The 11,420-nt window shown below is 30.6% G+C and overlaps 2 protein-coding genes across 2 annotated transcripts; one reads left to right on the forward strand and one right to left on the reverse strand.

The window, feature by feature from the left end:
* Positions 1–1,445: 1,445 nt before the first annotated feature.
* Positions 1,446–7,479, reverse strand: LOC108762432 (centromere protein I). Its single transcript, XM_018509431.1, has 15 exons — positions 7,289–7,479; positions 5,977–6,090; positions 5,717–5,866; positions 5,467–5,555; positions 5,057–5,187; positions 4,814–4,994; positions 4,615–4,727; positions 4,353–4,507; positions 3,482–3,682; positions 3,299–3,405; positions 2,860–3,048; positions 2,654–2,778; positions 2,464–2,581; positions 2,208–2,372; positions 1,446–1,521 (listed from the first exon to the last, which is right to left on the reverse strand). Exons 1-15 carry the CDS (start codon positions 7,452–7,454, stop codon positions 1,453–1,455), a joined length of 2,073 nt encoding a protein of 690 aa, XP_018364933.1. The 5' UTR covers positions 7,455–7,479; the 3' UTR covers positions 1,446–1,452.
* Positions 7,480–7,992: 513 nt separating this feature from the next.
* LOC108762403 (uncharacterized) lies at positions 7,993–9,782 on the forward strand. Its single transcript, XM_018509386.1, has 4 exons — positions 7,993–8,493; positions 8,566–8,865; positions 8,993–9,069; positions 9,130–9,782. Exons 1-4 carry the CDS (start codon positions 8,153–8,155, stop codon positions 9,744–9,746), a joined length of 1,335 nt encoding a protein of 444 aa, XP_018364888.1. The 5' UTR covers positions 7,993–8,152; the 3' UTR covers positions 9,747–9,782.
* Positions 9,783–11,420: the final 1,638 nt, after the last annotated feature.

Genomic DNA, 11,420 nt, shown 5'->3' on the forward strand with positions numbered 1-11,420 from the left:
CGATGTTCTCATTCTAAAGGTATACTCTCATTGGATATCGCGTGTCGCGCGCGACGAACATCGCGCTGGTGTGCCGGAGCCATTACACAATTTAGCTCCTCTTTTGCAGCTAAACAGGGCCCCTATTCCGTAACTGTTTTACACGCCTAGCGACATTTGTCGGTGTCGTTGCGCTGCTTTTTTACTATATAAAATATCTGCGCAACGACACCGACAACTGTCGGTAGGCGTGTAAAGACAGTTACAGAATAGGGCCCCAGAACAGACTATTGACTCGGGTCGAGTCAATCTTCTTCTATAATTTAATGGCCCTGGTCCTCTGTAATGAGATAAACTTGGCCAGTCACGTCTAAACAAGTAAAGGTCGAGTCAGTAAGGGCCACTTTCACCATCGTCGGTTTACTTAACCAGCTTAGTAACTGTAATGAAATAGAAAGAGATAGAACTATTTCTATCTCTTTCTATTTCATTACGGTTACTAGGCTGGTTAAGTAAACTGACGATGGTGAAAGTGGCCCTAAATCGAATACGCTATTAGTTGTTCAATAGCATTTTTCACTAGGAGTGCGTTCCGAAGGTGCGTTCCGTATCGCGCATGATGTGCATGATGCATCCATTGTCCTTGTTTAACATTTGGTGAGCAACAAGGATAAACGATGCATTATGCGTATCATGCGAGAAACGGAACGCACTCCGAGTTACATATGAAACGCATGATGTATCATTTTATTCTTCTTTATTATTTGATGAACAAGGACAAATGATGCATCATGCGCCTCATGCGTAATGGCTACTGCACACTGGACGCGATGAGCGATGAGCGACGAGCGATATCCAATAAAAACTCTGCTTTTTCTCACGTGACGACGCAAAGCAAAAGCCAATTGGGGGTAAATTTTACTCCCACAATTGGCTTTTCACCAATCAGCTCTCGGTGTCAAAACGCTGTTGCCCGTATGAGGATCCGGGCTAACTCGGAACGCACCCTAGGTCTGTTCGCGTTGCATGAAATCTCCAAATATTTTTGCACTTAAAATGAGATAGATACATATTTTGCCTTAAAAAGAGAGAAAGCGAAGATGTCGTGTGCCAAAAGTGCAAGCAACGCGAACAGACCTACTGAGAAAACTGGTGCAACACCAGCGCCGTACTAGATTTCATCTGATTGGCATATTCTGTTATATCCTAATGCTAGATTCACACTGCATCCGATTTGCGTCGTACGACGCTCTGCAACCAATCAGAAAACAGTATTCCGATGGATTTTGCTTCGTATCATTGGAATTCTGTTTTCTGATTGGTTGCAGTGTGAATCTTATGATATTTGATCAGTGGATCTCAGCGCTTAATACTTTGGCGTAAATTTTTACAATTTTCAATTTATTCAATAGGTATAAATATACATTAAGAAATATATATAAAATATGATGTATTTTTTTTAATTTGAGACAGTCATTCCTTAAATGCAGCGAGAAATTCATTTACTGCCGGGATATAATAAAAAGCCATAGACTCAGCTTCCTAGAAAATTAATAAGAATGACATTAAGAGAACGAGTGTATGTATAAGAAAATTTAATCAAAATTTTGTTTTAAAAAATTAAATAATAATATGCAGAGATAGGAAATTATTTGTAATGTCGTTACTTTGTTGATTGTTATAATAATGATTTGATAATGATATTGTAAATTTTTTATTACGGTAATGATAACACCACAATTGGAAAAGTCAATCGTTACTTGCAATGGGTTGAAAAAATTATTCGAAACTACAAAAAAAATTCCTAATATGTAACGCGTTACTTTTTTACTCGTTACTTGTAATAAGTAACGTTACGCGTTATTCATTTCTTCTTTTTTTCAGTAGGTTATGGTGATACATTATTTCTCAAAGTGACTTTTTCAACTTCGGCACAACCTTAGGATTTACTGTCATAAAAAATTGCAACGTCATTGTCAAATTGTTTATTATAAAAAATAACGAGAAAGCAACGTTTCCCAATCCTAATAAGAAATACATATAATTTCTAAAATCAATCAAATTTCCTTTATTCTTTTTATTAAATTATTTCTTTTAAATAAATTGAAATCATAATTTAAAACTTTTTTTAATATATTAACTTATATTACTTTACAATAAATTACAAGTTACTAGTTGTTTAAATAAATTTGAAGTTAAAAATTTGTAATAGATCTTTTAATATTTACCTCTTTTGTATTTATTTGTAAGCCTTTTTTACTTAGTGTGTATCTGTAGGCTAATATAGCATAATGATTACTAATATTCAATAAAGTCTCCAGATCACAATCTCTTAAATCACTGCGTACTTTTTTTGAAAGATTTTTCAAAAGGTTACCATTCTCACTAAAAGGCTGTTTAAATAATTCTTTTAATGCCGCTTATTTGTATATAATAAGTTTATATATAATAAGTTTAGCATTTGCATTTCTTGTTCGTACGTACCTCATCATACCATAATGCTTTATAAATATCACTTGCATAAAGAGATATAATATGAATTTTTTCTTCGTATATATCTGATGGCATAATCTGGCGTAAATGTGGAGTTATTTCGCGATATCTGTAATAATTCAAGTATCAATAATATAGAATGAAATTAATTTAAAAAGCAATTATTAAACAAAATTAATACCTCAATAGTAATTTACAAATTCTCGACAAGATAGCACAACTCTTTGTAATAAATGCTCCATAGATGACTGCTGGTGGTGGCAATGTCCAAGATAATACGTGACTACGGCTTTCTAAAGTACAGATCTTTGAAGCAAACACAAATAAATACTTAAAAATTAACCAGTTAAACATTCTAATAACATTATTTACAATTTTTCTATATACCTCTTCATAAAATGCTAAACATTCTGATAACAATATAACATTGTAATTGTGTATGTTCAATCCACAAACAATAAGATTTTCTAATATTGTTGTAATCACAGGTACGATTTCTGCTAAATCGTCTAATCGACCTTGTTGTAAAAAGGGTGATGCATATTGATCCTGTTCTTCAAATCCTTGTCTTACAAACTATAATGAATTGTAATGTAACAATTATACATATATGTAAAGAAAATAAACTGTTAACGTAAATGCAATTTGTATTTCGCAAAAAAATTAGTCTTACGTACTCCTATCACAATCAATATTCACATATAATCTCTATGTGTTTGTTTAATATTGTTATCTTATAATAATATTAAACAAACACATAGAAATTATATATGGAAAATTAACTAAAAAAGATGTTACAAATTGAGAAAATATATTCAATCCTTACCAAGTTCGTAATTAGTTTCTGTAGAGATCTAATTATTTCACATTTCATGTTTAAACTTGATTCATAAAATATATTCTGTACATGTATAAGAATGTTTTCTCGTAACTCTGAAAATATAAATGTAACATTTTAATTTGATATTTTAACATTTTATAAGACCAGCTAGAACAGTTTCACAGTTACCAGTCACTGATATAGAAGTCATCCATTGTAACAAATCTAGTAACCTTGGCAAATGCTCTCCTGAATTGTAATATAAATATTCATCAAAGAACAATTTAACTACAGGTATTCCTTCCTGCATGTATCGAGAAAATTCGATTGTCATAGTTAAAAATTTATCCATTTCCTCTTTGGAAAACTTTCCATTTTCTAGTATAAATGCTAAAACATTAATATACTGGTTTTAAAATACAGGGTGTCCCGACCTTATTTGCCAATAACTTTTGTGTAGATAAAGCGGACTAAACTGAGTCGAAAAGTCCTCTACCATTTTGCAATTTTCGCAATAGTTAACAAGATATTAATTACTAAAAATTGCAAAATATTGGTCTTGAATAATTTTTTACTCAAATACTATCAACTTTACAGAAAAACTGCGCAAGAGACAAAAATTATTTATTTTCTTCTCATAAAGTTCTGAGAATTTTTTCAGAATTTTTTAATACCGTATTTTTTCATGTTGATAAAAATAAGAAAATGCAGTACTAAAAAGTAGATAAAAAATTCTGAAAAAATTCTCAGAACTTTATGAGAAGAAAATAAATAATTGTTGTCTCTTGCAGTTTTTCTGTAAAGTTAATAATATTTAAGTAAAAAATTATTCAAAACTGATATTTTGCAATTTTTAGTAATTAATATCTTGTTAACTATTGCGAAAAATTGTAAAATATAGTAGAGGACTTCGACTCAATTTAGTCCGCTCTATCTACACAAAAGTGATTGGCAAAAAAGATCGGCACACCCTGTATATAAAGCTTAACAAAAAGTTATATTAAAAATTTATATTAAATAGTTTTTTGTAGTAGTAAGAAAATAATCAGTAGACACATACCTCTTATAAGCGTATTGTAAAGATTGTACGAAAATCTACTTTGGTACTGAAAGTTTGCGTATGTAAGAAGATGGTAACCAATCGTATTTCCCAAAAGCGAAACAGCATTGCAAGGCAATTCAACAATTTGATGATACTTTCCTAACTCTTCTACGCTGATACACACACATACACACACATACATATATAATATTGTATATTAACATTGTGTATCTTAATATCAATATAAGTAATAAAATATATTAGTTAAAATATTACTCACCTATTTATATCAAAAATTGACTTTGCATCTTTATCTTTAAAAATACTTGAACCTATATGAAAATAACCAACAGATGGTAGAAGCGCCTTTGTTTTTTTTTTCACTTTTAAATTCTATACGAACAATAATTTTTATAATCTTTATTTTAAATTCATATTATATATATATCATATTTAATACACTCATATATTTTTTATACCTGCATTACATTCCACTTAGAAAAAGGTTGAATGCTTTGACAAGACTGTTGAATTTCCGCACGATCTCTGGCATCTTCTAATGCTAATCGTATAACTTCAGGAATAGGTTTCCATACACTTTCTATATTCACTGATTCTATTTTCTCAGGTACTAATTCTGGTTTATACGATTTAAATAACCTATAAACACTTCCAATAAGTATTTTATTAATAAAGCAAATATTATATACAATTATACTTACGAAAGTAACGCAATAATATGTGTTGGAGATTTAGAGTAACTTTTCTGAAGTTTTAATAATCTTATGACATCTCTACGTGAAACATCTTCAGGTTTTGTCAGCACATAAACAAGACGTGCTATATGACATGCCTAAAATTTACATTTGTACATGATACAGAATATTTTACTATTAGATTAATTTAAAGTTTAATTTAATTTAAAGCTTAATTTAAAGCAAGATATATTTCAACCATTAGACTTTAATACATAATAAAGATATATATTAAGATATCAAGGTAAAATTCTTTGTCATAATTATATTGAAGCTTTCTTAATACCAAAGAAATATATAGACACATTTTTACATTCCCTTTTCAAGAATAAATTAAAAATAGAAAATATTTATATAAAAAAGAATGTATACATTACCAGTTTCGGTTTCTTGAGCATAATATAAAAGAAGACGTCATAATAGATGTTGATTACTTTTCTATCTACTAATTCACAATCCCATACACCTAATTATTAACAATATTTTCAATATACTTGTATGTGTAAACACACACGCGCGCACACACACACACACACACACACACACATTTTTAGGTTATAATAAATAATGTACATTAAATATTTTTATAGTAAATGTAAGCAGATCTTAGATTAAGAATTAAATTACCTATGATCCATTGTATACTAATTACACCAACAGTAAATGGCAAATCATTTATTGAAGAAAGACACCAAGTGATCATAGTTTTTACTGTTTCCTCAGATAGTTTATATCTTGGAATCAGACATTTTATCAACGACGTCCGTTTCATTGCACCTGATAAATATAAATTTAAAATTTAGTTTATTTAAACATATACATACACATATTACAGACTTTCAAATTTATGAAATACTTATGTTAATATTTATTAACAAGATACTGACCTAAATCTGTATGTATGATAACATTTAAGAGCTGCTTGAGAATATCGTCATCTAATCCTCTTGAGGCTTCATCTTGTAATATGGGAAGACATACGTCAAAGTTTGCGTCTTTTGCTAGAAAAAATGAAAGGAGTAATTTCTTACCATTAATTATTACTTTAAATATAACTATTAATTAAATTTTAAACTTTGTATACATATATATTATATTAGAAAATACAGACATTCAATATACTGATCAAACAATAATACATAGATATTACGGTAAAAGTTTGTTTAGATCCACTAAGAACTGATTTCACCATCTCCAATCAGCTTGATCAGTTGAATAAATGTCAATTGTGATTTTTATAATTTCTATTTAATGATAGACGTTATTGATCAGTTCCAATCAAAAGATAAACTGCTGACCAAAATTATGTACACCAATGTTTACTAATACCCAGTAATGCCGAAGTAATACTTAATTTTTAAAATCCATTAATGCCCTAGTAACACCTATTAATGCTCTAGTAATATCCAGTTAACGCCCTAGTAATACTTTATAATCCCCATTAATACATAACTTCATATCAATTATTGTAACTGACCATTGTTCCAAAATATAGTCATTTTGTTACATAAAATCATTATGTCAAATTATTCGTTTTGTTTTTTGCAGTTGGTTTCAGATGTTCACGGGCCAGTATTATTAAAATTTTTGTAATAATACTGGCTGCTATTAACTCATTCTGGCTGATGTTTGAGTGATACTTTTAGCTAATATTATATGGTCAAAACATCCTTAAAAGCTATATAAAAACATGTAAAACATGCTTTATTTATAGAAAGTAAAGTATTATAGTATATGCGACATAAGTAGATTAGAGGTAACTATTCTGTGTGTATACTACTAATAGCTGCCAGTGTCGTTATGAGCATTGTGCAACTTCTTTACCATACAAAATATCTCGTATTTGGTGAGAATCAACAACGATTTGCTAAAGATCAGCTTGTTTAACGATCCTTGAGATAAGATGGTTCATTTATTCGAAAAATCCAGTAGAGAATGCAAAGTTGTGCCGTCACTTAGGAGTACGGTCACAAATTTGGCGCGCAAGGCACGTAACGACACCAGCAATTATCGAGGTTTGTTTCGCGCCGCATGCTCCAACATGCTCCTACCATAACTCCTACTCACAATGAGCGTGTTGAACTAAGTAAGAACCATGACAGGAGCATGTTAGATACTACAGTTACGAGAATGCAATACGAACAAAACTTCGGTAAGCGTGTACAGAATAGCACTCAGTCATGAACGTTTGCAACTTACATTTGAGAGCCTTTATGTGTTTCAAGCATGTTGCCCTAGTCTCGTTTTCTTCCATCCTGCTAAAATTGCTAACGAATATCACACAAAATTGTACCAAATCACCTGGATTATGACTGGAGCTAAAAAGTATTAACAGAAAATTATACGTGATTTTTCCTAACCCCATCTATCCCATCATCCAATTCAAACTGTTCAAAACTGTTCAAACTTCAAACTTTGTACACAAACGCTATATTCAACAGAATGGCTACAGCAGAGAAAGCAGCTTTGCAACTGTGTAAAATTCTTCAATATGATTGGTCTTGCCCTTAATTCCTTATTGGATCTAAATGTATAAACCAATCATATTCAAGAATTTTACACAGCAAAGCTGCATTTATATATATGCATATAAATATATATAATATATTTCTATATATGTATACATATGTAAAATATGTAAAATATATTAAAATTTTCAACATTTTTGAAAAAATTTTACATAGGCGACTAATGATCTATTTACTAGTGACCGTTACGTTACTGAAGCTACATTGGACGCGCATGCGTCTGAAATCCGGCCCGTCTAACAACACTAGGCTGCGTTCAGGAATTACACCCAGATAACTCTAAGCTATAGATTACGTTACGTATATTATAGGAAAAATGCACCCTAGAGTTATTTAGGCATAATTCCTGAACGCAGCCCTGAATTGATTAGCTTTCTCTGCTGAACGTAAAATTCATGTCTGTTCATAATGACGCATAATGACGTAGCATCAGCAATGTCAGCATTGTAAGCAACGATATAAAGCCGGCCATTGAAAAAACAGACCGTCTGAAGTGATGCAGTTTATTTCTCAGTAGTTTGTTTCGTCAATAACTATGAATTTTCAAAAAATTTTACATTTCTTTTATGTTATTTATCTCAATATAATTTATTGCTATTACAAATTTACAATGGTGGGCTATAATAAGAAGGAAGAAGATAAAACAACGACGCTAATAGGATCGGCCTGTAAACAAACTACAAAGTGCTCAAGCTTGTGCTTTTGTCATAACTTTGTTCAAGAATTACTCCAGAGTGACCATGAAAAGTTCTTTGGAGCATACAGGATGTGGCCTGAGCAGTTCGATTTGCTAGTAAATTTACTTCATCCTCATTTTAAGAAGAACATCTTAAAACCTTCTCTTCCTACAGAGCTACGTCTAGCTGTCACTTTGTTGTAAATAAAATTAATGTACTTTAATTTTATTTCACCATTTTCTTTGAAGTAATCTTATCATGATTATTGCAGATACTTATCCCAGGGTGATAATGCTAAGTTAAAACATGCAGAATTTGGGATAGGCAAGTCAACTGTTCATAAAATAGTGAATGAGACTTGTTGGGCAATTTGGACAACTTTACAACCAATTGTTTTAAAACCTCCTAGCAAAGAGGATTGGATAGCCATCAGTGAAGATTTCATGAAAAAGTGGCAATTTCCAAACTGTTTAGGAGCATTAAATGGGCGTTATATGACAATTCAAACTCCACCCAATTCTGGATCAGCATTCTACAATTACAAACAATGGTTGCGTTCAGCAGAAAAACCGTGAGTATTCAATGATTTTTTAATGATTGGTTTTTGTCTTTAATTCTTCAGTGGATCTAAGAGAGTACAGGAATCAATAATATTAAAAAATCACCGAGCAATTATTGATTAACTTTTTTTGTTGCAGCCAATTTTTCAATATGATATTACTTGCCGTTTGCGATGCAACATATAAGTTTACATGGGTCAATATTGAGCAACGTGGTGAGTATATTTATTTATCCTTTAATTTTATTATCTGTAATTGTCACAATCTATTTCCAGGTTCTATAAGTGATGATGGAGTATGGGCAAATACTAAACTTGCGAGTTCTCTGGCTGCAGGTGATTTACTTTTGCCAGATCCTACTCTACTTCCAGGGACAAATACTCCTTTTCCCTTTGTTTTTATTGGTGATGAAGCTTTCCCTCTATCGACGCATATGATGCGACCCTATCCTCGTGAAAAGCTGACTGATGATATGAGGATCTTTAATTATCGCTTATCACGTGTACGACGCACAATAGAGAATGCTTTTGGAATTTTGACTGCGCGATGGCGTATCTTACACAAACCTCTTTACATGTCAATAACCAACTGCGAAAATGTGTTGAAAGCTCTCGTCTGTCTACACAATTTTATTATGCTTGGGGAAGAACATGAGTCCATAAACAATCGTCAGTACTGTACAACAGATTTAATTGATATCGAGAAACAAGATGGTGGGATTAGGGAAGGGCAATGGAGGCAACACTTTTCCCCACATTTTATTGAACTAGGCCGAATGGATGCTAACCATTCTATAGCGGATGCAGATTCTATTGCGAAGGAAATGAGAAATACTCTTAAGGAATATTTTATCTCTTCAACTGATAAAACTCAAGCTCTATGGCAGTACTAATATACATTCAACGGAACTATTATCAATTCTCCTAAGTGATATAGTTTCTAAGTTTACAAAATTGTAACTGCGTTTTTATATTGTCTAGTCAGTTAGTATTTTTCTTGTATTTTATTATACATATTTATTTTTACTTTTTTACTATGATAACTTAAAATTTATATTAATTTTAATCTGTGAATTCTATTTTTTTATATTGACTCGTTATTGATGTTACTTTTATAATATTTTGATTGCGTTCTTTATACATTTATAATTTTTTTTTTTTTTGCGATTTTGTTTACGATACCGATGATGAGTTACTTTTATTTAAACTTTAAGATATAGTTTACGTTTATAGATTGATTTATTTATTATTTATTATTTATTTATTATTATTATGTAGTTAGTATAATTAATTATTAGTATATTCAGATTTGATCTTCCGACTGTCTGTGAATGATGTATTTATAATCTTCTGGAAGTGACTCTCAACGGCCAAAGAATGACAAATGTATATGTATAACTCGGTATATCTCTACTATGCTCCAAAGAAGGCATAAAAATGAGCCGCAGCATGTATAAAGCAAACATGTATAGTTTAATTAAATGTATTAAATATATCATTTAATTAAATGTATTAAATTATTAATGTACCATTTAAATTATTAATTATCTCTATGTATATCAATTCTTACGCTTGATTCCTATTTTATGCCCTTTATTTTACTATTTTCATTGTAAGGAAACCTTATTTTTTCTGATTTCTAAGTTATTATAAGGAAGTGTCAAGACCATTAGGAACAAACTTTAAGAGATCATAGATTTTATCAAAAGGAACAACTTTTATTAAGGAACTTGTGTTCTTTGAACATTTAAGCTTGTGTCACATTCTACGCATTGAAAATTGAGGATTGTAAACTAAAGATTATAATTCATATATACAGTCAGATTCAAATGGAACAGATTAAAATTAAAATTATTTGACGAGTCAAATTCTAATCTCTAGTTTGCAATCTAGTCTCCGATTGTGTCACACGTAACTGCCTAATAAAGCCAGATGTCCACGATGCTAAAAATCGATCCAAGATCTCGGACAGAGAAAAAATTAACAAATCATATTTGAACAATTTGATCACATGACCATTGCGATTGGTCAATTCTTTCTTCATTCGAGATCTCGGACCGATACAGGATGTCCCGAAAGTTTTTGTCAATCGCTTTTGTGCAGATAGAGGAGACTAAATTGAGTCGAAAAGTTCTCTACCATTTTGCAATTTTCGCAATAGTTAACAAGATATTAATTATTAAAAATTGCCAAATATTGGTCTTGAATAATTTTTTACTCAAATACTATCAACTTTATAGAAAAGCTGCAAGAGACAAAAATCATTAATTTTCTTCTCATAAAATTCTGAGAATTTTTTCAGAATTTTTTTAGAATTTTTTCAGAATTTTTTAATACCGTATTTTTTCATGTTGGTAAAAACACCGACGAGATACTATTAAAGATCAACATCCTTACGGGAGTTCGCGTCCTTGTGAATATTGAAGTGATTGAGAGTTAAAAACTGATAATATTGTACTAATTTTATGATTTATTAGTTTAGTATATATAGATGTATTTATACATTTATAACTCAATAATACTCGATTTTTCTTTAAAATTGAGATTTCAGTGTTATCATCAAAGTT

This window comes from Trachymyrmex cornetzi, unplaced genomic scaffold, assembly GCF_001594075.2.
Source record: "Trachymyrmex cornetzi isolate Tcor2-1 unplaced genomic scaffold, Tcor1.1 scaffold11, whole genome shotgun sequence".
NCBI lineage: Eukaryota > Metazoa > Arthropoda > Insecta > Hymenoptera > Formicidae > Trachymyrmex > Trachymyrmex cornetzi.

Bases quoted from the DNA above. Each gene is read 5' to 3' on its own strand.
- LOC108762432 (XM_018509431.1), bottom strand. From the start codon at position 7,454: ATGGGGTTAGGAAAAATCACGTATAATTTTCTGTTAATACTTTTTAGC. The intron at 4,508-4,614 runs GTGAGTAATATT...TGTGTGTATCAG, and splicing joins TCAATTTTTGATATAAATAG to CGTAGAAGAGTTAGGAAAGT. The intron at 2,373-2,463 runs GTACGTACGAAC...TTATTTAAACAG, and splicing joins AAGCATTATGGTATGATGAG to CCTTTTAGTGAGAATGGTAA.
- LOC108762403 (XM_018509386.1), top strand. From the start codon at position 8,153: ATGAATTTTCAAAAAATTTTACATTTCTTTTATGTTATTTATCTCAAT. The intron at 8,866-8,992 runs GTGAGTATTCAA...TTTTTGTTGCAG, and splicing joins TTGCGTTCAGCAGAAAAACC to CCAATTTTTCAATATGATAT. The intron at 9,070-9,129 runs GTGAGTATATTT...ATCTATTTCCAG, and splicing joins GGTCAATATTGAGCAACGTG to GTTCTATAAGTGATGATGGA.